Source organism: Helicoverpa armigera, chromosome 9 (genome assembly GCF_030705265.1).
Source record: "Helicoverpa armigera isolate CAAS_96S chromosome 9, ASM3070526v1, whole genome shotgun sequence".
NCBI classification, from domain to species: domain Eukaryota; kingdom Metazoa; phylum Arthropoda; class Insecta; order Lepidoptera; family Noctuidae; genus Helicoverpa; species Helicoverpa armigera.
The window spans coordinates 2,314,339-2,338,649 of NC_087128.1; the positions used below are offsets into that span (position 1 = coordinate 2,314,339).

A 24,311-nucleotide genomic window follows, 5' to 3' on the forward strand; every position below is an offset into this window, starting at 1 on the left:
GATTATTATAATTATTCTGACTATAAAGCGCATGCCAAGAAACAACCTATGCTTTTAAGTATTGCCTGTCAAATCATAAAATATCTCACTTCAAGTAATAAAATGAGAACCGAGCCATTTAATCGATGTTTTGAGAAAACGGTTTCTCTGTAGGCATGTAGTACTCCTAGATAAATCTATTTTTATGTTTGTAACGCAGTTTATTAATTTTGTATACAATTGTATAAGAATAAAGCATATTTAATTATACATTTTGACTTTCATTTATGTAACTTCTGAAACTAGTCGGAAAGTCTGACAACCAGTCTTACCAAGGGGGTTACCCGGGTAATTGGGTTGAGGTGGTCAGTTAGGCAGTCGCTCCTCGTACTCAGCTGCACCCTGTTAGACTGGAAGCTGACCCCAACATAGTTAGAAAAAGGCAGATAATGACGAAGTAACAACAACTGACTTTAAAGGGGCAACATTTTTTAACGTGAGCTGTATGACGATGATCGCTCATCAGAAATTTATATTTCGGCCATGAATTACCATGATAATAGCAAAATGTTAATTGCATACATAATTTGTATATTTCATTAACTTCTGAGTTATATTTTCCAGCCTTGATGCGGACGAACGTACGTAAATCGGCCGTTCCAAGGTTGTCATGTGTCTCCATTCATATAGTAAGCAGTCCTCTCTAAAGGAAGTGTTGAATTGTACTCAATTCAATACATCAATTCGGGTGTCATTTTTATAGTTTAGTCACTGCGCTCTGCTTCTATTGACGTCTTAACGCATTTTTAAGCTATGGAGGAAGAATCGTTTCTTTCTGCCCTTATTCTCAGTTATTAAATATGTTTTGCATTTCAATTCACTCGCTTCCCACTTACCTAAGCAAATCCTAGTGGATATACCTATGCGTGAACACAACAAATTCGGAACTGAAAAGCCAACCCCAACATACCTGGGAAAAGGCTCGGTGATGATGATGACTCGGGACCGAAAAATCTTCCGCGGAATGTTAGGTGTCATTTGCTTTCGCTTGTAAATCGTACCGAGTGTTACTGTGCGGAAAAACTTATTGGAACATCCGCTAGTTTGAATTTCGCGCTGTAATTCATGAAACCTTTCAAACAAACCGTCCATCTTCTCTTTAGTCTACAACTTAACAAAACTTCTGTAAAATCTCAAATGACACACTTGTACGTCACTAAGTGTCAATAGATAGGTACTTGTCCATAGTTACTGAAGGAGAGGAAGTGTCTCAACAATCTTCTCACCATACACCGACCATATATTTGTCAATCATATTTAAAGGACAGGATGTCTCTATAGGGCAGTCAATAATCTCCTAATATACAAACCGTTAGACACTCAATAAGGTGTGCGTGAAGAATCCACTTATAGCTACGCCTACGCGTAGTATAGTTGAAGACCATAGATTTCCAACCTCTTGGACCCCTTAAAAGAAAAAAAAATAGTTTTTCATGAAAATAGAGATGTTTCGTAACGCTTGTGCCCGCTAGTACCTACCTGAGAAAAAGTTTTCAGTCGGTCTGATGCCGACTAAATATGAAAACGTAATGTGCGTTCTACAATCCATCTCCATACTGATTTATGAGCTTGAACGAACTGTCGGCTAAGTACATAATGTCATGTGACTAGTCTTAAGCTAATGAAATGATGACCAATACGTAGTGTGACAAAAAATTTAAAAGGCTTAAGACATAAAAAAAATGTTTGTAAAAAGTTTAGTGACAGTACGCCCACAGTGATAAGTAACTTTTTATAAACTATTCCTGTCCTGCTGTAATCCGGTTTAAAAAATAATAAGTATTAAAGGCACATTACGAGTGAAGGTTTGAAGAGTCAAGGACTCCTTGTCAAGTTCAGAATTATTATTTTTCAGTACCTACAACATAAATTTGCCCTAAGTGGACTTTGCCAAAGAGTTGTATTAGAATATTGATCATTTTATTATGTAAAACGATAATTTGAAAAATAATTTATGGAGCCAATTTTCCTTGTAGGTTAGAGGTCGAATCATTAAAGCAGTTTAAAGGACAAGCGCTCTGAAAACAACGGGGATTCTCATTTACTGAAATTCAGATGGAACATGAAATATGTACTTAAGTAACAAAAAAATTTGTCTTTTACCGTCGTCGTTGTCATTAAGGCAAAGTAATAAAGCTGAAACATATTCCTAAATTATCTTTACGACAGGGATGACTTTGATCACCGATCAGACAAGTAGGTCATGGTACAAAATTCTCCTTTTTTTTTGAACAAATAAAGACACGTTGTTCTCTATTTCTGACGAAATCTGCCTCTCAATGAGTTCATTGTTCTACAGTTGATCTTTTTATCCAACTGCCAAGAAGGATTGTGTTTTGTTTTTAGATACAAAAAGGTACTTAGCATAGTCATGTTTTAAAACGTAGATAATAAAAGACTAAAATGGGACATAAAATCACGGTATGTATTTTGGTTGGCCTCTTGCTGAATCTGATCTGATCAATCACCAACTTTCAGTCTACGGGCTGCTTTGTGTGTGTTTCTAAAAGCCAGAAAGCGATTTGGACCTGACCCGGTAATAGAACCCGAGACCTCGTGCACATCAGTCGCACTATGCGACAACTAGACCAACGAGGCAGAAGCTTATAAAGAAAATCTCCACGTTTGGGTCGCCAAGTATAAAAATATAAGTAGTTCCTTCGAGGTATCAAACCACTGATATTTGAACTGTGCCTGTATCGGGTGCGTAACTAATTAAGGACTCGCCACATTGGCACGTGCTATGCGACCGCAAAATCCGCCTTCTGTCGCCCTTTCGCTAATATGAACAAATCGCTCTGTACACCCGTACAAGTTTGTACCTACAGATATTCGATACAGCCTAAGTACAGCCTGGACATTATTGTACCTAACTAGCAATGTGTGTGTAAGTTTTAATATAAATATTTAGGAAACAAATAGAATAAACTTACCTTTCCCAAGCCTGGATGATCTTTTTAACACTATCATGAAGGAATTACCTATTCTTAGAAGAATTTGTCTGCAATATGAGTATGAGTATAAAGGACTCATCATTTAAGTCTTGTCTTTTAAGTTTGCATATCAGAAAAAAAACAAGGATTTTTGGACCACAGCCATAGGTTACTTTGCCACAGTTCTAGCTAAACCCATAATAGGTACTATCGATTTTTAAGAAGACAATAAAAAACCTCATATGTTATCCGGATATCCGTTTAATAGTCCCACAGAATAGTATGGAATTCGGGTATCCCACATTCGGAAGCACTGCGAGCGCCCGTGCCTCGTGCGTCACAGCCTACAAAAATGCAGATGAATAATGTATAAACAATGTGTAAACTATGCTCTAGTTTATTAATTAATTATTTACGTTGATTAATATTTATTTAACATATTTAATAAATGCTTATTTTAATATAATAATTATAAACAGATCGGTGTTACTCGGAAAAACCGCTCGGAAAATCTGCCAGTTTGAAAATGGCTGTTATGTAAAATATATGGATATGAACTGTACAATCTATTAACCGATTTCAATACTCATACCAAGTCAGTAGAAATGACGAATTCTTTTTTTTCTGAATTATACATATGTATAAATTATCAGACCTAATAATACTTGTATTAATTATACTTCCGAGATCCTTCACATCGCGACACTAATAATATCATGTACGATACTTAAATGTCAATGTGGCGCCAATATTCTTGAATTCGTCACTAAGTGGCCATTGCTCTTTTCCAGTATTCTTGTAATTGCTTATGAAATACTTGTATCCACGTGCCGGCTTCAGAACTTAGGCGCCTAATTGAAGGTCAATCTGGCATAATGTGACCCACAGGTCAGGGTCATTTTCTGAAACGTATCAGCATAAAACTGGCCATTTTCTTAATAACCAGTATGTAATACTAAGTAATAATTATTAATTCGGTAATTATTATTTCAGGTAGTCTATTCATTTTCCAGTTTTGTATGCTTTAGGAGTTTGGTAAACATTTCCTCATAGTATCAACGATGCTTGAGCTTGGTATACAAGTGAAAGAATTAAAAGCATGGCTTTAAAAGTCATATTTAGAAGTAGTCAATTAGGATTAGGTAGTTGTGAATATGGGAATTATGAATTGTTTGACAGTGTAAATTTATCTGCGCGTGTTATTGTTATGGTAAGTAGGTACGCATAATAACGTATGATTTATGTATTAAATATGTATATTAGCGATTTCGGAAATATCGATAAAGCTGAAGTCTCTAAATGTGATATATTTCGGCCCCCCATAACGTCGATTGTAAGTAGTTGTCTAGTGAACGTCTACGACAAAATCATTATTAGTCATTATCAAATGATCCTTATCTTTTCGAGTAGCGATGATTTACGCAAATTATTCATTCTTACGGTGGATTCCGTCTTTATTGTCGTAGTTGTAGATCTTTATCGCAAATATAAATAGATTAATGCGTAAACATTTCATTCATAAGTTTATCTAAATATATTCAATACCACAATTAATTATTCAAAGATTATCGCGTAATATATGGGTATCGGATTATGGGTATGGATATTGCGGTAGCAATATCACAGAAAATTATATTAATTTTGCTTGCTGTTTTATAGTTTCGTGCATATTTGATTTAATTCATATTTGCTCTGCTCTTTTTATCGGCGACTAAGCTATTTAGACAAAGACACTTAATAGGCAATTAAATGCATAAAATACTTAATGTTTGCTAAAAAAACCTTGTTTAGCCTGAATTACCAAAAAAACCGACTTAGGTAAAGTACTAAACATTGTCATCGATCGGTCATTTGGGCGTTGGTATACTGATCTTTTTATCCTGCGGTCGTGCGCGGTGACCCGACCATGGACGGGTGTCACGTATCCAAGATACGTTACATGAAACCCGAAGCCATTCAAACTAGCCGTCACATCGTTTTCCTTTCGACCAATCAGCGGTATTTATGAACTGTGGTATATGTTAGGTTAAACCTAAAGAAAGTTCAGAGGCAAGGTCTATCCAATTTGCGTCGGATTAATGAGTTGAATGTACTCTACGGTTGTAATGTGATGACGTATGGGATTAGAAGTTCTTTTTTTCTGTTAACATAACTAAGATTATTACGCAGTCTTAGAAGTTGCTAGGGACAGTTTTTTTTTTAATATCCTAACTTCTTGACATCACTTTTCCCAGAACACCCTAATAGATAAAAAAACCAGATGTTTAAAATAGTACATAGCTTAAGGATTTTATAGATTCTGAACTTAGCCTCGTATAACCTAGGCACGTGCTTTTCTAACCTTAAATAGCACACAGGGAATTTACCGATAGATAGTTGTATTTTAAGGTACTTAAGGTCGTGCCTTTGTCCATTTGGGTATGCAACTGAAATAAAAAAAGCAATGCCTACTTATGTAAATGAATTGTTTCAGTTTACTGTCTGGTGTGGTACGTAGAACATTTGAAGGAGATTCTGACAAGTCGATGCTGTTTTGTTTTTTAGGCTCTTTACTGGCGCAGAAAATAATAAATTATATGTAAGTACAGTGTTATATTATGTCCTCTTTACTTACATATTGTCATCCTAGAGTGAAAATCTTGGAAATTCATTACCTGCAAATTTTTTTAGTGTTGGTTTTCTTGTAAGAAATCGTCGCATACCTAGCATATCCCACTTAGATTTTCCTTATGAAAAAAGTTTTTTTACATTTACGAGGTTTTCATTATATGTCATCGAGGTTAGTATGTATGTTAATAATATGCTACGCAGTATGCTATCTAGTAAATTAATAATAATCTATAAAGGACTTGGGTACGAATTTAAACTTAGATATGCGTAATGTACCTATTTAAAGCGTTTCTTAGGAAGATTTATTCATAGCTAATACATTAAATATATTATTATACTTACTTACAGATACTGCGAATTGTTCTTTATGAATTTTAATGATCACTTTGTTAAAAATAATTTAAGTTACTGATTTAAAAATCGCTTTATCAAAGTTACAATCGCGGTCCTGTTAAGGCCAGACATGGTTTTTCTAGATTATTCGAAGATGAAAATAATAATGATAATACCTGCTACTTATTATATTACATAGATATATTATTAATCACTTAGCCTATGATGACGATGACCAAAAGTTTTAGGTAGATCTATATGCAAGTTGGTCAGAACAGAGTGTTATCTATACTAATATTATAAAGAGGAAAACATTGTTTGTTTGTAATGGATAAACTCAATTTATTTAGTACATGTATGTTCTATGGGGAACTTACATCTAAACAAAAACTAAACAATAGAAGGAGACATAGTTGACAGAGAGCCAATTAAAAGTCCTCGCGTATAATATCTAAAAACTACTGGACAGATTTTAAATATTCTTTCACCATTAGAAAGCTAAATTATCTGCGAGTAACATCTATAGGCTATATTTTATCCCGGTGCGGGCAGTAGCTCCCATGGGACGCGAGTGTAACCGCGAGAAAACGGCTAGTGTTTAACAATTTGGAAAACTTCTAAAGCTTATCTATAGAGCTAGACTATAAAAAAAATTACCATATCCGAGAAAGTTCTTCTGTATTTGTTACATAAATTAAGTAACAATAACATGACATAGGTAATTTTGCTGAATCACTACACGTTTTCTTCGGTTTATACAACCACAACTATTTTGATTGACAATCAGTGTTTTTTACGGAATATTTTTTATGTGTTAATTATCATTGCAAAAATAATTAGTAGGTATCACTCATTTGTGTAAAAAATCTACCTTATTTTTTATTTTGGATGTTTAATATGACCTAATTATGACAAACCTTCATAGTAGTTTTTTTTAAATTTCTCTAATGAGGTTGCAGTTCGTTTTTTGCAACCACAACAATTTTGATTGACAATCATTTTTTAGGAAAACTTTTTTATGTTTAGAACTGCATAATAAATTGATGTCATTAATGTGAAATTAAGAGTTAATGACAAATATATTACCTTCCTTATAAGGTGAAGTAAATAAAAATAAGTGACACTGTTATGAGTTTACTTACTCGAAGTTACACAACTGTTGTATTCAGGCGTTTAGCAAACAACACGTGGTCGTGATGGCTCCTAACGTAAGTCATAATTAAAGTTTTAACCGGGCAGACGATGTGTGTTTATGAATTACCTAGTCAAATCTCTCGTCTACGTGGAATTTGTTACAAAATGCAAACACAGTTGATGTAGGATTGTAGGCACCTAGTTCACAATTTCGACTGTGGAAATATTTTCTTATCACGGCATACGTGTGGATGGATATACGTATTTTATCACAAGAGTCTCAGATATTGTGGAAGACTGATGCAGTTTTACGTTAGTAAAATAATTTTCTAAACAATCGCTTTTGTCACAGAGATTTTACTTTACAATGCAACTTCTTACATAAGAAAGAAGTATAGTTCATTGTAACACACATAAGACTATCCAACGAAGACATTAGAAGCCTACTTATCCCGTAGGCGTATTTTACTTTTGTTACCAATAAAATGCCTACATCCCGCTCTACGTCGTCCGTCTCTTTCGAACTCGGGTCGTAATGTCAAAGCTAGCGCGCGGCAAACGAGGCTAGACGCGCGATGGGCCGCCAAAACTTCCCAGCAATCGGTAAAATGTACGCGACTATACCGCCGAGCACGCTCCAAATCCAAATTTAATTACATTATCGAACATATCTTTAATAATTAGTAAAATAATATTGTGCAATAGAAATGAGTGGCAACCAAAAGGTAAATGGGGACCGATTGAGTTTCACAACAGAACAACAAGCTTCTGACGAGACCTATGTAAGAATGTGTTATCATTACACAATATTTACTGTTTTTGCTTATTTTTCTTAGTGAAGTGCATTAATAGTGCAAGTTACGGTGAATTAATAATACGGTACATGAGTTAACTTTGTGTTAAATTGAATTATTATTCGACATGACGTGTTAATCGCGTATTCTAGAGTGCCAGGAAATTTACTCAGAGCTAAAAATATTTTCACGTTTAGTTTACTGAAACCTTTATTTACTTTTCTGTGTATAATAAAATGTGTTTACGCAAGTTAGGAATTTTGAAAACATGTCCTACGTAACTTATGTTTTGCATTCTTCAAAATATAACTCGAAAGCCTACATAGAGTATGCTAATAGAACGTGTATGTAAATTGTTTTTTTGTGACGATAGGCTCGAAAAAACCCTTATGCCGTGTTAAATAAGATTGCTTTTGCAAATCCACTTTAGGCTAATTAATGGTGATGAGCATAGACGTGAATATATTTTTTTAAGAATCCTACTAACTTAGATTAAACTCTCTTCGGAACTGGTTCATAACAGTCACTACCGTAGTAAGAGGTTAACGAAAAATAAACAAACCTTTTTAGCTCAGGTTTAATCCTTTTTACTTTTATAAGCCTTCGCATTTAGTTATTTTATTTTTGTCATTAATTTTATTTGATTGCGTATATCTGAATGTCACCTAAGGAAAAACAGTCTGTTGATTGTTATCGATAAAAGCTTTTTAATTTTCTATTAATATTGACTCGATAATTATTTAAATGTTTGTGACATTTTAGGCACTCTAATTTATAAGATATTATTATTACTCCTCTAAGTAATTTAATTATGACAAAATAATAATAAAAAATCTTGAGAAATAGAAAATAATATTTATATAATTAAGAAATTAATTAATATTGCGCAATTTCCCTAAAATTAGGAGAGGTAGATAATCATTTAGTATTTCGTAAAAATAAATCAATAAAATAGTAGTAATAACTGTAAATGTATTACATTTCATTTCATTTCATTTCTATTTATAATCATCAGCATCAATGTTCTGTAGATTTTTTTTTTAATTTATCTTATTTTTTGTTTTTTAGAAAATGATAAAAAAGTAAAATTAAATATTATTTTCTTTTTGCTTTTTTTTAAGAATAATCAATTATTATTTTTATTTTACCCAACAGGAAATGATTCCACACAATACTAAGAATAAGGACCCGGGGTCAAAATTTGACCTTTTGTTTCCTGAAATCGAAGAGGTGCTTGGTCCAAGCCCCACATTTCGACCATGCACTCTCGTCTGGCGAGACCTAACAGTGCATACCAAACTCAAAGATGGAAAGCTGAAAAGACTTGTGAACAATGGTGAGTTCTTTTTTCAATTTATTTTTTAAATTATGTTCTTATTTTAAAATTATTGTTAGAAAATTATAGCACGCATTACAGCAATTATGTCACTGGCGTATATATATTTTTAATATGAATAAAAAAATAATCTAATATCTAATAGGTATTGTAAAGTTCTAGAATGAGCGCTCAATAGCCACGTGCAATAAAATGTTGGTTCTCATCGCCCAGTGATTGCAATGCGACTGTACTATTCCTATTTTTATTTTTTTTGAGTTTTATTTCTTTCATTAATATAAAAAATAAATCATAGGGGTTAAAGTATGAAATTGCCGATTTGTACTGAAAACCTAAATTGTATTTTTTTTAAATTTTTAACAAACTTATTTAATCAAAATAGTTGCCATTATTATCTATACATTGCGGTCATCTAATAAGAAGGTCATTTATGCCTTTACGATAGAACTCTGAGGATCTAGACTGCACAAACAGTGTGAAAGAATTTTGTTCTGCCTCCTGGGAAGAAACTTCTTGTGACGTAGATAATTGTCCAAATCACAAAAAAAATGGTCGTCCGTTAGAGCAAGGTCTGGCGAATATGGAGGAAGACGAATAGTTTCCAACTGCAGTTCCTGAAGAGTTAAAACGGTTTATTTTGCTGTATGAGGCCTCGCGTTGTCATGGAGCAATAGCGGTGAAGGTCGATTCATGAGTCGTGGCTGTTTTACTGCTAATTTTTTCAACATTATTCGGTGTTCGGCTGGGTATCTGGGTAGTTTGACTAGGATCGGCGTTCACCGTCTCTCTTAATTTCTCGTTAATCACCTGTCAGGCGGTCTTTCTCATGGCTCGTTCTTCAAGTCGAAGTTTCCACCACGAAAGCGTTTAATCCAAAATCGCACGGCGCGTTCTTTAGCAGACACCTCTTCAAATGCAGCATTGATATTGCGGGCTGTTTCTGCCGTTCAATCCCGCGTCGGAACTCATATTCAAAAATTACTCAAACTTTCGCAGTATCCATCTTTCTTGTTTAAGTTGAATAACAAAAACAATTGAACATCGATAATCAAATGTTTCACATTTTTTAAAAGAAGAACATCACAGAAACCACGTGAAAAAAGTTCCATTCGAAAACCTCAAACCATGAAGACTCTATGGCAATTCAAAAACCTACTAGAATAAAACGGCAATTTCATACTTTAACCCCTAATATTAAAATACCCAATAATTAAATAGAATAATTAAATCAATAATATATTTTACAGACTTCGAGAAGAAGTTCGCAATTCGGTTAATTTAATCAATTCAATATTTTCTGTTACATAGATATTTAGAATGCAATATACCTAAATATTCTCAGTAAAACTAAAAACTATGTAAAAAGCTAAAACTTGCAAAAATACCAAAAAACGTCAAAAAAATCTCTCCTAGCTGTCGATATTATTGTTAATTTAATTGAACAATATCAATTAATGTTCTTTTTGTCGTTTTTCCCTATATAATGTCGATTCCATTAACATCTTTTTATTTGGCGCTAAGACAATAATTAAATAAAAATACTAAAGATCTTAGAATAAGTTAGCATTTTTATTATTCTTTTTTCTTACTTTAATTCAAATTGAATCTAGTTCGAACTAGAATAATCCAGATCACTAGCCGGTTAACGCCGGTTTATTGAATACGGATCGATAGTCTAATACTTTTATATCGTACTAATTGAGTATACCACTTTTATGTGGCTTCGTGTAGAGTAATTGAGCTGTTGCTGGGGCCTAAATTTGTAGAGCCCTCTTTCTTGTCACCTTATTATAGTTACTAACGGCCGGTCTCAATTTTCTATCTATTGTTTTGTGGCTAGAGATAGGAATTTATGCTAGGCTAATGTCAAAATTGTATCTCTAATAAGCAATTCAACGGATAGGTCGAATATTGGGACGGCCATACGTGTGATACGTGCTCCCTTTATATCAATGGTTTAAAAATAGTTCCTATAATTTTATTAGGTACGGGGGAGTGGGGGCCCTGACGTGTTGATTCACATACTTACCTAGATTTAAATCCTTAAAATGTGGAAAAAAATAACTCTATAAAAATATCCCTATTTTATCTATCCTTGTTTTTATTTGAAAGTAACTGTACCTATTTATCGTCTTGACGTAGTAGAATATTCTATGTCCCTTAGATAAAAAAAACTCGTTCGAATTAAGTATAAGATGATTCGAGTGACTATTAAGTGTTTTATTTATAGTTTTAGTGACTCATTTTTGTTTATTTGTAAATGTCACATTAAGTGAAGAAACAACATTTATTAAAATATTTATTAGCAGTTGAATTGTTAAATTATAACCTAAGGCTTCAACTTTTGGTAACAGGTATAATAATTTGAAAAATGTCAAATAAGCTTTTAAAACGTCAAAAACGATTTATTGTATTTGCTTAACTCAAATATGGCAAAAAAGTTGTTACATATTGAGAAAAATTCTCATCATTTCATATTCTAAAAACGTTGATGAACGGGTGATCAATCTTACACGGTTGTCAGTGACCACGTGGTTACCGCCGGATTTAGCCGGTAATAACCGGTATCGACTTTTCTAAGTGTGATAATCCCAAGTTAGTGCCGCACGATTTAGTGACAGATTCCGGTATTTTTTATTCCCAACAAAAAAAGAGGTGTATTTGGACATAAAGGCACCTCGTGTGTCGGGCATAAAAATATCACATTGTTTTAACGATATACATATGTATGCGTCGGTTTGAGTAGGTACCGATATTCTCAAAGAAAAAGACCGATTTGTGTGCGCTTTTTAAATAAAAACTGGCGTATTTGAGGTAGTGGTCATAAGATGGTTGATAAAAGTAAGTTTTCCACAGTGATTTAAAAATATGACCTTTTAAATTAAAATAACCTGAAAATGGAAATATTGCTTTCTTTTTCTTCAAGTTTATCTTCAGCTTCAGATTTAACTTTTTTATTTAAAATTTTCCCAAAGGTGACAAATAACTATATTATGTATTTGTCACACTTGACCATAAAAAAAACTTAAGCCTTCCACTGAAGATCAAGTTGCACTGTGTTACATGCGTGAGAAATAGTTAGTATAATATGATATGTGTGTACTTAATTGTTTCTACTGATATATTTAACTGTACATGACACCTATACATTGTAGATATATTCGTTACAGATTATTTTTTGTGAACTTCTGTGCAATACGGTCACACGGAACTATCTGTTACATGATCAATGGTGCCGATTTTGACGTTGAAATCTCAATCTTTCAATTGTTTTAGGCGCATTGGACCGTAACTGAGTAACACTTGATATTAATAGACAATTTATTGGTAGTTTTGTGTCAATCTAAAAGTATTTGAAGAAAAGGTGATCTTAAAAAAGTACTAGCTCTAGTACTAAGCTTAAACCATCGTCCCGAACCAACTTTATGGTTTAAACCTAGTACTAAAAGCCGTTTTGTCTTATGGAGGAAATAAACTGCACATTATTTTAAAGAAACTTTTATTTTTATTAAAAGGAAGAATAAGATTTTATATATATTTTACCTATAATAATAATATAAAACTGAAGAATTTGCTTGAATCCGATTATCTCAGAGACTACCGGTCCGATTTAAATAATTCTTTCAGAGTCAGATAGCTCATTTATAGAGGCTACTCATTATCTGGCTGAAACTAGTAGTTATAAGTATTGAGCGGTTTATTTAATAATGTCGAGTAGTAATATTAATAATACATAAGTATCGGCGTGACTTATTACAAAGATTTCTGTGACATTAACTTATTTTTAGTTAGAACTGGTAAAGTTCCCTGACAACGTTTAACTAATGTATTAAGAATATGTTATTAAGTTTTTAGAATATACGTTATAAAAATTAATTATTATTACGAATTAAAAAGTCATAATTAAACATTCTTTGGTTGTCTCCGCTTAACTACTTATGAGGCGCTAAACTAGTAGTTAATTTATTACAAAAATTATTTAAAATTTCGCATAATTTAACTATTAAATTTTATGTGTGTCTCATAACTTGTGTGAATTATATAATTTGCATACTTTACTATTGTTATGCTATCAACACTTTTGTAGGAAGGTGCCTGTAGCAGTTAATAAATTATATTTAGGTGTTTCATAAATATGTTTTTTTAACAACTATTGTATGTTTGTTTTAGTGAGCGGTATCGCGAAACCTGGAACGATGACTGCGTTAATGGGACCTAGGTAAGTCTGATGACTTATAATTAGTAATTATTTTTTAGCAATTTACCCATGGAGTAAGGAAAGAGCGGAGATTCTATAAGGAACGTAAGTTATTCGCTGATTGTAGTAGGTACAGATTGGAAAGAATTAAAATTGAAGTAAGGCATTGTTTGGTAATTGATTCTATTCTGAAAATAATGGATGGGTTCTATAGAAGGCGTGTTAGGTCGGAGCTAGTAGATAACGTCCCTTCCTCGTGGCCCGAACACCTGCATGTTTTTGCGTTATGACAATTATTCCGCTATTCATTTGGCCATGGCTAGATGAAACAGGATAATATTAAGAAGAAAAGCTTCGCAGTAGAATGATCCGATTTGGCCTTCTTTTCCTTCAGACTTCAGGGTTTGAAGTAGGGATCACTTTGTTGGTAATTCCAAATTAAATATTATTTTAAACTCTTATATAATTATTAGATAGATTAAGTAATTAATTAATGTGTCAATTCAGTTTAATGAAGCCATTAATTAATGTTATTATTCACTCAAAACTAATAAATTAATCTGTTATCTTCAACAATTTTGATAAGTTAATAGGTAGGTATGTATGTAGAAATATTTTACGGAGTTTAAAACTATGATATTCACGATCAAAATACAGGTTTCACATAAATAATATCTTACAAAGAATTTAACCTACATCCATTCAGAACTAATGTGCTTAATGCAAATTTTGTTAGTTTAACTGACCTACCTCAAATTATAATATCTTTTCGTCAAATAAAAATCGTACATTCCAAAGCATTTTCTAGGACAACTTTTTACGTTATTCTATGTCGGTAATAATTCGTAAGGTAAGTATCGGGTTATCATAAGAAATAATAAGAACATTCATATAGAGAAATAATGAGCTTTAAGCGGTCATCAGAACGACGCCACAAATTATACAAGCAATTTTCAGGATGTAAGTATTTAAAAACTCAAACTGAAAAAATACTACCAGGAGAGGTATTTTACAAATAACAAGAGTTTCCCAGTTTTCCTGATGATAAAACTTTTCTATGATGGTCAGTATCTCTCATAAATATCAGTAGGTATCGTAATAATTCACCACACAAATATTAAAGTTTTCATACATATTCAGAGATTCAGTTTACACGTGCCGACACTGTCTAACTCTAGTTAAATATTCTTAATCAATATACAAAATAATACCGATGATATATAATTTATATAATTAAGTGTTTCAGAGCAGCAGATAAAGTTATATAACATATTTTATGTATTTTAATAATTCATATTTAATTCAATCTGAGTCACTTTGATATTTAGTTTTGGTGTAAAAATTATATATTTTCAATCTCGTTCACACTAGGAGAGAGATCTAAGATTTGCTTAAGACACGACATAAGTAAAATCTAGACTTCTTCTAGAACTTAGTAGGCTATTAAATACAAAGGGAAACTTAAAATACCCACATACTGCCGTCTAAACTGTCGGCCGATAGTTGACCTGATGGATGGCAATTTTTTTATTAAGAAATCCTTGATTCCTATCAAAGGGTTCTGTCGGTCAAATACCGACTAAATACCAGATTTCTGTAATGTGTGCACTACCATTAATCTTCATTATTATTCGGCGGATTATTCTCAGCTCAGAAATCCTAGCATTCGACGTTATACCTATATAATATATTTCCATATATAAAGTATCTTTTCCATCAAATCTTCCTCTAAAGGACATCTTATTTTACGTGACAATGTTATTAATGGGACATCATAATTGGCGTCATCTTTTATGCATAACTATTTCATTGATTCAAGAATTGAAGCTTATTTCAATAGACGTCAAACGTCATAAGACCTTGCCAATTTATTATTTCATTAAAAAACATTAAAGAATTGTTTTTTCCTTTTCTTTAAAATATATTGTGTTATAAGACGTCATGTAAAAAATAACTTATAGCCTATAAAAGTTTCTTAATATACCTGATTTGGTTATTGATTTATTATTCATATCCTTAGTTAAAATTAAATAATTCTCTATTATTAAGAAGTAGATACGGTATTTCAGGAATTTTAACTGTCGGCGAATAATAAAAATTAAGTAGTTTATTTTAATACGGTTATTTAAATAAATTTAAAATCTAAATCAGGGCTCTTAAGATTAATGTGCTTCAATTTATATAACACGTATTTCACAGAAAAATAGGCTATTAATTTTAATAATTTCTTAGTTCATCATCGTTAGCATTTTTCTTTGTTCTTCTTCGAGGCACAGAACTATTTAAATACAGAAAATGCTCAATGAAATCTTTATTATTACATTAAGTTATTAACAATTATAATCTTCATACAATAGTCATGTTACTACGCATGCGTAACTCTCTAACGTTTTTCTAATCTAATAGATAGAATAGCGTGTATGTTTGTACATAGATAGACACTGTGTGGTTATTTACAGAGGCCTTTTAATTTTTAGTTCAAGTAAACAATTATAATGTACCTACGTACCACGTGAATGTTACCTACGTTCTTTTATCCGAATGCCAAGAAGGGTATTTTCTCTGATATTTATGCATTTCAGGTCAGCAGATTCACGATACCCATAGAATTTTCATCTTGTCAATCCATCTTGTCAATCTTAATATTTGATTGTGATTTTCATCAATTTGTGCCTGTTTCTGTTACTGTTTCCGGCGATCCCAAACTGAAACAATTTTTCAGACATTTTCAGATTGTCTAGTTCTGAGATGAGTGCGTTAAAAAAACACCCAAACCCTTTACTTTTATTATAATATTATAATTACTTTAATACCTCATATTAGATTTAGGAGTACCCGTGAATTCTCTGTGGCAGTATTTTAATGATAATAATTTGTTGCAGTGGAGCTGGCAAAACTACACTAATGACGACATTGGCACATCGAAATCCAGGTAAGCATAAAACATTAATTGCTTATAAATATTGAATTCTAAATATTTTTAAGAAGAGATCGTATTCTCTATTTTAAAAAATGGCCGGCAACGTACCTTCTTGTGACACTTCTCATCACTTCTGGTGTTACGCTTGTCCATAGACAACGATATAATAACCAATTTCCATAATTTTCTGTCCAGTAATTCTAACTATTGTAAAAACAAATAATATGACATACCAGGAAAATTAATCTTTAAAAAAATAACACAATATAACCAACGGATTATTCGCCTTGTTTTGATGATTCGGAGTTAATAATTCATAATTAAAATATTATTTAAAAACGAACATTAATTATCACGTGTCATCAAATCAGTTGTTAGATTAGATTAAAAGATAAAAAAGATAAAATCTTTTAGTATAACATTTCAGAAAGTGCGTCAGCAAAATCAATTTTAAAAATATTTTAATTTGTTGATAACATTATTATGCATTTGCTATAAACTCATAATTAAAATATAAATAAATCATTTCAATACAATGCCTTTAAGGTTATAAAATTATTTTTTCTGCATTAGTAAACACAATTAAAATGCATTCCTCGGGGTCTTTGATATACTAAATCAAATAAAAATATATTCCTACAATAAACTTCCGCAAAGGTCATGACGAAAATAGATCATTGAAAAAAACATTTTGTTTATTTTTTATGTATCACAAAAAATATGCATAAGGTAGGTCGGGGTCTTTCGTCATTCGTGCATTGATAGCCTAAAATAAATAATTAATCGGAATTAATAACTATTATAAATAAATTATCCCAATATAATTCACTTAAGGTCATGCCATTGAATTTGAAAAAAATGATTTTTATCTATGATACTCAACGGTGATTGATCTTGACATACCTATTATTGCACCATTCGTATGCATTTATTTATTTATTTGCTTTTAATTGTTTATATTATAGATCATTAATACCTAATAAAAGGCTGCTTGATGTACAGTAGGAATTTCCTTATCGAATTTGCATCATTATTTTAAATCAATTTTAAAGGACAGCCAATACTTTATTGTGGAAGGCTAGTGATTGAAAGATTATAAAAAAATTAAATATATTTTAGGATGTAGAGGAAATTAAAGTCAACACTTAATCAAATAAAGAATGATATACCTAAGTATAATTTTAGTTGGATTAGAGTTGATGAATGGTGTAATGTAATCATCTTATCGAGTCAGCTGCAAGTTTAATCACCTAACAAGCCCCAGTAGGTATCAGAGTTTTCTCTGGCCACTGACGTGAAATTATAACAACAACTGCTACTGAGTAGCATTCGGGGACGCCGTCTAATATGTACTTACCCAGGCACGGGGCTGTAACACCACCAACTTCTAGACTCCGGGCTACTTTGTAATACAATACAAAAGCTTCAGATTATATCGTACTTACGATTTAGATATCGGTTAAATTCTATTCAAATTACCAAACGATGGGAAAATAGATAATAAAACGTCTACATTGAATTAACAGATACAGTTTAGATAAGCTAATTTGTGCAAGTTTTATTTAAACCGCTTTTTAATGTGTTTTTGATAAAATGTTATTGTCGTAGTGGTTTTTTAAATTTTAACTGCTTCATGCATATTCAACCACTCAAATATCACTTAGTCAAGTCTAGCCTATTTTTTATGGTTGAGTATAAGAAAGAATTCATCTTCACAAATCTCTCTGGTTACATTACATTTTATTATTAAATTATATTTTACAAAAAAAATACTTATGTACATCTCTGATTATCACCACGCTATATCATTTTAACACACCCTGAGAAACTACATAATTGAAAAACAATGGAGTTTCCTCAGTTGGGATCGAAACATAATTAGCAAAATGAGAACATGAGATGTAACATATTTTTCTTTTTGGCAGTGGGAACAATAGTGGACGGTGAAATCCTCATGAACGGCACCCCACTGGGCGAGTTCATGCATCAGGAGAGCGGCTATATGCACCAAGATGATCTTTTCGTCGAAAACCTCACAGTTATTGAACACCTCACTATTATGGTAACTATAATCATTATCTTGACTAGCCTTTTCCCTACTATATTGGGGTCGGTTTCCATTCTTACTGGATGGGGCCGAGTAGGGTGTTACACAAGGAGCGACTGCCTATCTGTTCTCCTCAACCCAGCTACCCGGGCAACCCAATACCGTAACATACTATGTAAGACTGGTTGTCAGTCTTACTGGCTTCTGACTACCCTAACGACTGCCGATGATGTTCAATGACAACCGGGACCTACAGTTTATCGTGCCCTCCGAAGCACGATACGACGATATAACTATAAGATAATAATGGAAAATAATTTTCTAAGTATATTTTTCTGTCATATGGAATGGCGGATTTAATCCGCGGTACGAATCGCGCGATGTCGCGATGTTCCGAGATATTTTGATTCTAGGTATACTTATACTCAGGTATAATGTGTCAGTATAATGTGTTTTTCATGTTTTTATCTATATTATACTATTAATGGATGCTTCCTAATTAACATAAACTTTTGAGCTAAGCCTATGTAGTTTTAGTAGTAGCATTTGCATTTCTTATCTATGATGGCGTTATTTTCTTCCCACGCTACGATAAAAAATGTTAATAATCTAGATTTCCAAAAAAATATGTTTTTTTTTATATGCCATAATAATCTATTTTTTGGAGTATTTACTATTTTAAGAAATACGTACAAATCCGCATCACTTTCAGCGGTGATCGTGCCCAAAAGATGAAGAAGAATTTGCATAGTCATCCAACGTCGTAACGTCAACGACGTTGGACAATGCAAATTCTTTGATTTTATTTATGAAGTTAATACTATTCTTCGTCCCTCTAGGCCCGACTACGCATGGATGGTCGCACCTCCTCCCTAGCTCGCAAGAGACGGGTGAACCAGCTACTAAGGCAGCTATCACTGTACGGGTCCAGATTCACTCTCATCGGAGGCCTGGATGGAAGGAAGACCTTGTCGGGCGGGGAGAGAAAGAGACTGGCATTTGCCACTGAGGTAAGATATAAATAAAATAATAGATTGTTGATTAGTCGTTATACCTAATCAATATTGCAAATGATGTTTGCTGTCTAGACGAATTTATTTGTTACGTCTGAAGGTAATGGTAATTAAAAGCGCTGTCACAGTCGCGGATTTTCCGTTCGGTTTTTTAACGCGCAACACATTCCGTGCGGCAGAAATGTTGTCGCGCGGTTTAATGTGCCATTTTGTTGTGCGTAGCATTTAGCGTATGTTAGGTGCGATAGCGCCCGTGAGACCCACACGGGAAATCGGCCAGTGTGAAAGCGCTGTAAAGATGTAGGTATAGCGATAAAAAATGGTACACACGTCAATTTCCGTTAAGTTAAGGAGTTAAATTGGTATGCATCCCAAAATTAATGTTCTACATAATATTCTTTCGTGTTAGAATAACTTTATTCAGATTGCAAAAGATAAATAGTTTTAAACCAAGAATGCAAATTAATTAAACATGAAATGCAGATTAGTATCTAGTTAAGAGAAATATCGAATATCAGTGTTTGAAAAACGTAATAGGTATTAAATTTTCTGCATTTTATAATCTGCATCATATAAGTAAAAACCTACAGGGTGAGTTAATAAGAACATGTCCAAATTCGCGTACAATTTATGAGTGTATGTAAACTATACTGGTTTTATTTACATAAAACTTTTAGTAGGAAGCACACATCACATGATTGAATCAAACTAGATATTGGATTCGGTCATGTGATGAATATAATTTATGTGCCTTTTATTTTTACTTACATATTATCGCTTCTCTTTGAATAAAATTTGAATATAGGTATTTAAAACCTATGGTATTATTATTATCTTGTGCTTTGTCAAGTCATGGTATTTTATTTTATGATCCAGTAACGGTTTGCTTTTTTATTTCCTGGTGTATCTTCTGCTATACATATCATTAGCATCTGCCTATCCTCTCCCCAACTATGTGGCGTGGTCGGCTTTCAGTCTCGCCGGTATGCAGCTGAGTAGGTACCAGTGTTTTACATGGAGCGACTGGCATTTTCTGTTAAATAAATAAAATATAAAATTTTGTGTCTAAAAATGTTATGCAATAATTTATTAGATGTCCGAAATATAGGTAATAATACCAATTACTTATCCGAGAACATTTAGGTAGGTACAATCAAGTTCTGATTCATTCATTCAATGTTACGTAGGTATTTTACTTTAAAAACGTGACTACATTATACATTTTATTGATTGACATTAATGTGGATTTACATTCGTTTGTAATTCAAATTAATAGTCGAAAATTCTAATGGAATTAATGGTAATTTTCTCCTAAAAACTACTTACTTGATTAACTCTATACACACAGAAAAACTTACGCGTGCCGACTAAGAAAATATGACTGTTTCAAGAACTCATCCCATTTTTTTTTTATTGACAATCAAAGTCGAACCTTCTTTCTATACGAGGAAATGACATCTCAACATCAAAATACTTATTGTTTCAACCTTCCCAGCTCTTAACCGACCCCGGCCTCCTCTTCTGCGACGAGCCGACAACTGGTCTCGACTCATCATCAGCCCATCAGATGATGACGTTGCTTCGAGCCAGTGCAGCCCAAGGCAAGACTGTCATATGCACCATACATCAGCCCAACACGGAGCTCATGGCACAGTTCGATAAGTTGGTACTGTTAGCTGAAGGAAGAGTGGCTTTCGCTGGGACGGCGTCTCAGGCTTTGAGTTTCTTTCAAAGGTGAGTGGAGCATATTTTGCTAAATTGTTTTTAGGAGTTGTCTTTTAATCATCAAAGTAAGTAATGTTTCTTAATATACAACGTTTTCGTTGGTAATACTCTCCTATCGGTATATGTAATCTGTCATCTGCCACTGGAATCTTCTTAGTTACTGACTGCATTTGTAACGCACTAGGCACATGCGGTTGTTCCATGCGCCTTTTCGGGTACGCATCCTCGGATGAAAACTATGATAAATTCTTTGATATTTTATTTTTATAAGACACAACTAGTACCTAGTAGTTAATATTAACTTCGATTTATCTGACGCAGGAATTGAACCGTGACGCGTAGTACGGTAGTCAATTACTCAGCCACTGTTTTATTCCAAAAGGTGTCAAATTCAGTTCGCAACATATTTCAATTGTTTTATTTTATTTTTCATCTACTTATCGATTCAGTGAAATTCAATACTGATCAAGATCCTCCTGTTTAAATGTCACACTAATGATGTCATTTGTTATAACAATGAAATAAATAAAACAATATTTGTCACAATATTTTAGAAGGTTTTTGATTTCAGTAAATAAATAAATATTAATATATGTAGCAGCGTTTTCACACCAGCCGATTTTACGCTCGATTTTTCTTAGTGACATCGGCGGTTTGCGCTTCAGCAAACTACCGTTTGCGCTCGGAATGTGTTTCGCGTTACATACATTCGATGTTGCTAGGCACGACAAAATCGTCTAGTGTAAAATCGCTGTTAAGTAAACATCGTTAAGTATCAATTTACACAATTTATGATGATGCAGCGCATAATTTCCGTGTCAAGTTATTATTAAACTCCTGTTTGTTTAACATTTAAGATATTCGCATAGATACGATTTAACTATCCATTTTGCTTTGGATTTGGACAAAACTGGAATATATTACTTGAATTAATATGCAGTTACGCTCAAAATAGCAACATCACAATAAATATTTTAGTGTTTTTTTTTCATTCGCCACGTGTAAGATGTTTACACGTGCAGTTAGTTTTTAATTTGTTCCTGGCAGTACCGGATTCAGTAGAGTTGAGATATTTAGCATTGGGAAATATAGGGTTGGAGATCATAAGGAAGAACACAAGGGAGTGGATAAGGGCGCGTATAGGGAGAAGTATATCAAGGAGTACGTAAGGATGTACATCAGGGAGTACATAGGAGTACTAGACAAAAGTGTTAATTCACAAGTTAATTAGGGTCGTGGGAATGCCCATAATCCCCACTACGTTAAATCCGCCACTGCTGCGATGCGCAATCATTGGTGCGGTTATGTCAAAAAAGAAACAAGAAAACTACGATACCTACTAATCGTTTTCTTATATAGAAACCGGACACAGAGTTTTGTACCTATTATACATTCTGTCATGTGACAGTAGAATATTTTAAGACCTTATATTCATTTCAAATGAGCTCTTAATTAAATGAGTGTTCTCTTATCTTAGTAGTGATGCATCTTAAAAACAACTAGAAGTTCAAACCACTTAAAGATTTTTTTTTCACCTGTTTACTTGTTTTAAATATGATTAAAATGCTGTTATTTAAATATTTTCATTCTTTATATATTTACTTGTTGCAATCATTTATTTTTCGGGCCAAAATTGTAATCGATTGTTTTTTGAAGACTTAAAACTGTTTAACATTTTAAAAATAGTTAATAATCAATTTTGAAAAGAAAAAACTTAATTTCTTTCTCAAAATTATTTTCCAATAATATTTAATATCACAAGCCTGTACTTACCTATTATTAAATGTTATGTAACTCTTAACAATACTTAACAGACGTCTAATGAATGCAGTCATTATAATTAAAATCGAATTAGCATAATTTTCACATTATCGAATATTACCAAAAACCGATTCGCATTTTATTACTTGAGTCAATTTTTTCCTCGTATTAAATAATTAATGGGGTTAAATATATTATATCATCTTATCGTCATTTGCAACAGAAAAGAATTAAGCGCATTGACTAAAATGCAGTTACGTTCAGATTAAATCGTCAATCACTCATTATTAAAATTAATGTAGTAGTTAATTATCATTATGATATCAGAACAGCATACTGTGTCTTTGAATAATCATTGGGTAACATTGTGTCACCTTTATGAGAAAGCTCTCTTTCGCGTCATCATCATTAATCGAACAATGATGATGATCCTGATACACTATGCCGACATTTTTTCCAGATATATCATCATTCACACAATCCTGCCATATCATGTCTTTGATCATCTTCTTCCTCGATATTCATACAGTTCTTACTGAGAGCGTCTTCATAACATAAGTAATCTCCATAGATCCGCATCAATGCTATACCGTTCTCTTTTCTCTTTCTTTAATTATTTTCAGTTTGGGTCACCTTTGGGTTTTAGAAGTTAGTTATTTAACAGCTCACATGATCACGTCAATATTTTGCAATCGTAGCAATCTTCGGATAAGCAAAGTTATTCGACACGATTTGTTCGAACAAAATTGCCAGGAGTCAAAAGTTAATTGGTGCTGACTGTATGTACCATCGTTGCCAACCCAATCGTATAAAACAAAATCTATTCAGAAATACATTTTTGTGTGACAAGTTGTCAGTAATTAGTATCTATCGAACCAATACAATTGCGTTTGATGGTCTAAATGGGCCAGCCTAGGCTGTGACCTTAATAGGACTTCCCGACTCCTTTGAAACGCTGTAACAATTGCATTCTCTTAATAGCGGCGTGCATTTGATTTTCAGTAACTAGTCCATATATTAAGAATGCAGTTCTTTCGTATTTCGTTTGTTTTGTGCAGTTTATGGCTGATAACTTTCAAGTGAAAATAGCATTTTCTATACTGACTGACAGAATTGTTTACTGCTCCAAAAACGGTTAGACCATAAGTAGTTTGTTGAACCAGAGATTCCGTTTATCACAAACAATTTTAAGCCGTCTCTCACGCATATTATGTTCTTCTTATCAAATAAGTAGGCTGTAGGTTTTAAATTTTTGATCACCTAACAGGCTATACCAGTGTCAGATGATTTTCAAATCCGGCTGACAGCCTCTGACGTTGTTGACGACCATTATGTTTACAACGGTTATATGGTGTGATATCGTCTATATCTCTAGATATTATCATGTTGATAGAGACTTTTACTCGTGTACAACTAATATTATACCTATATCTTGTATTCATTAGCTATCCACTCCAAATGCCATACA

General features: G+C 32.8%; 1 protein-coding gene across 5 annotated transcripts in view; it reads left to right on the plus strand.

The window, feature by feature from the left end:
* The first annotated feature begins 4,042 nt into the window (after window positions 1–4,042).
* LOC110372731 (protein scarlet) overlaps window positions 4,043–24,311 on the plus strand; it is a 29,449-nt gene continuing 9,180 nt past the window's right edge. The window contains exons 1-7 of one of the 5 annotated variants that reach the window (XM_064036365.1): window positions 4,043–4,182; window positions 8,999–9,179; window positions 13,350–13,398; window positions 16,260–16,309; window positions 18,223–18,359; window positions 19,184–19,354; window positions 20,853–21,091. In XM_064036365.1, coding sequence (XP_063892435.1) covers window positions 4,072–4,182; window positions 8,999–9,179; window positions 13,350–13,398; window positions 16,260–16,309; window positions 18,223–18,359; window positions 19,184–19,354; window positions 20,853–21,091 — 938 coding nt within the window. In that variant the 5' untranslated portion in view covers window positions 4,043–4,071. Of the gene's footprint in view, window positions 4,183–7,096; window positions 7,124–7,568; window positions 7,832–8,288; window positions 8,419–8,998; window positions 9,180–13,349; window positions 13,399–16,259; window positions 16,310–18,222; window positions 18,360–19,183; window positions 19,355–20,852; window positions 21,092–24,311 lie in introns of those variants that run through there. The other 4 variants (XM_064036368.1, XM_064036367.1, XM_064036366.1 and 1 more) reach the window with 4 other exon arrangements.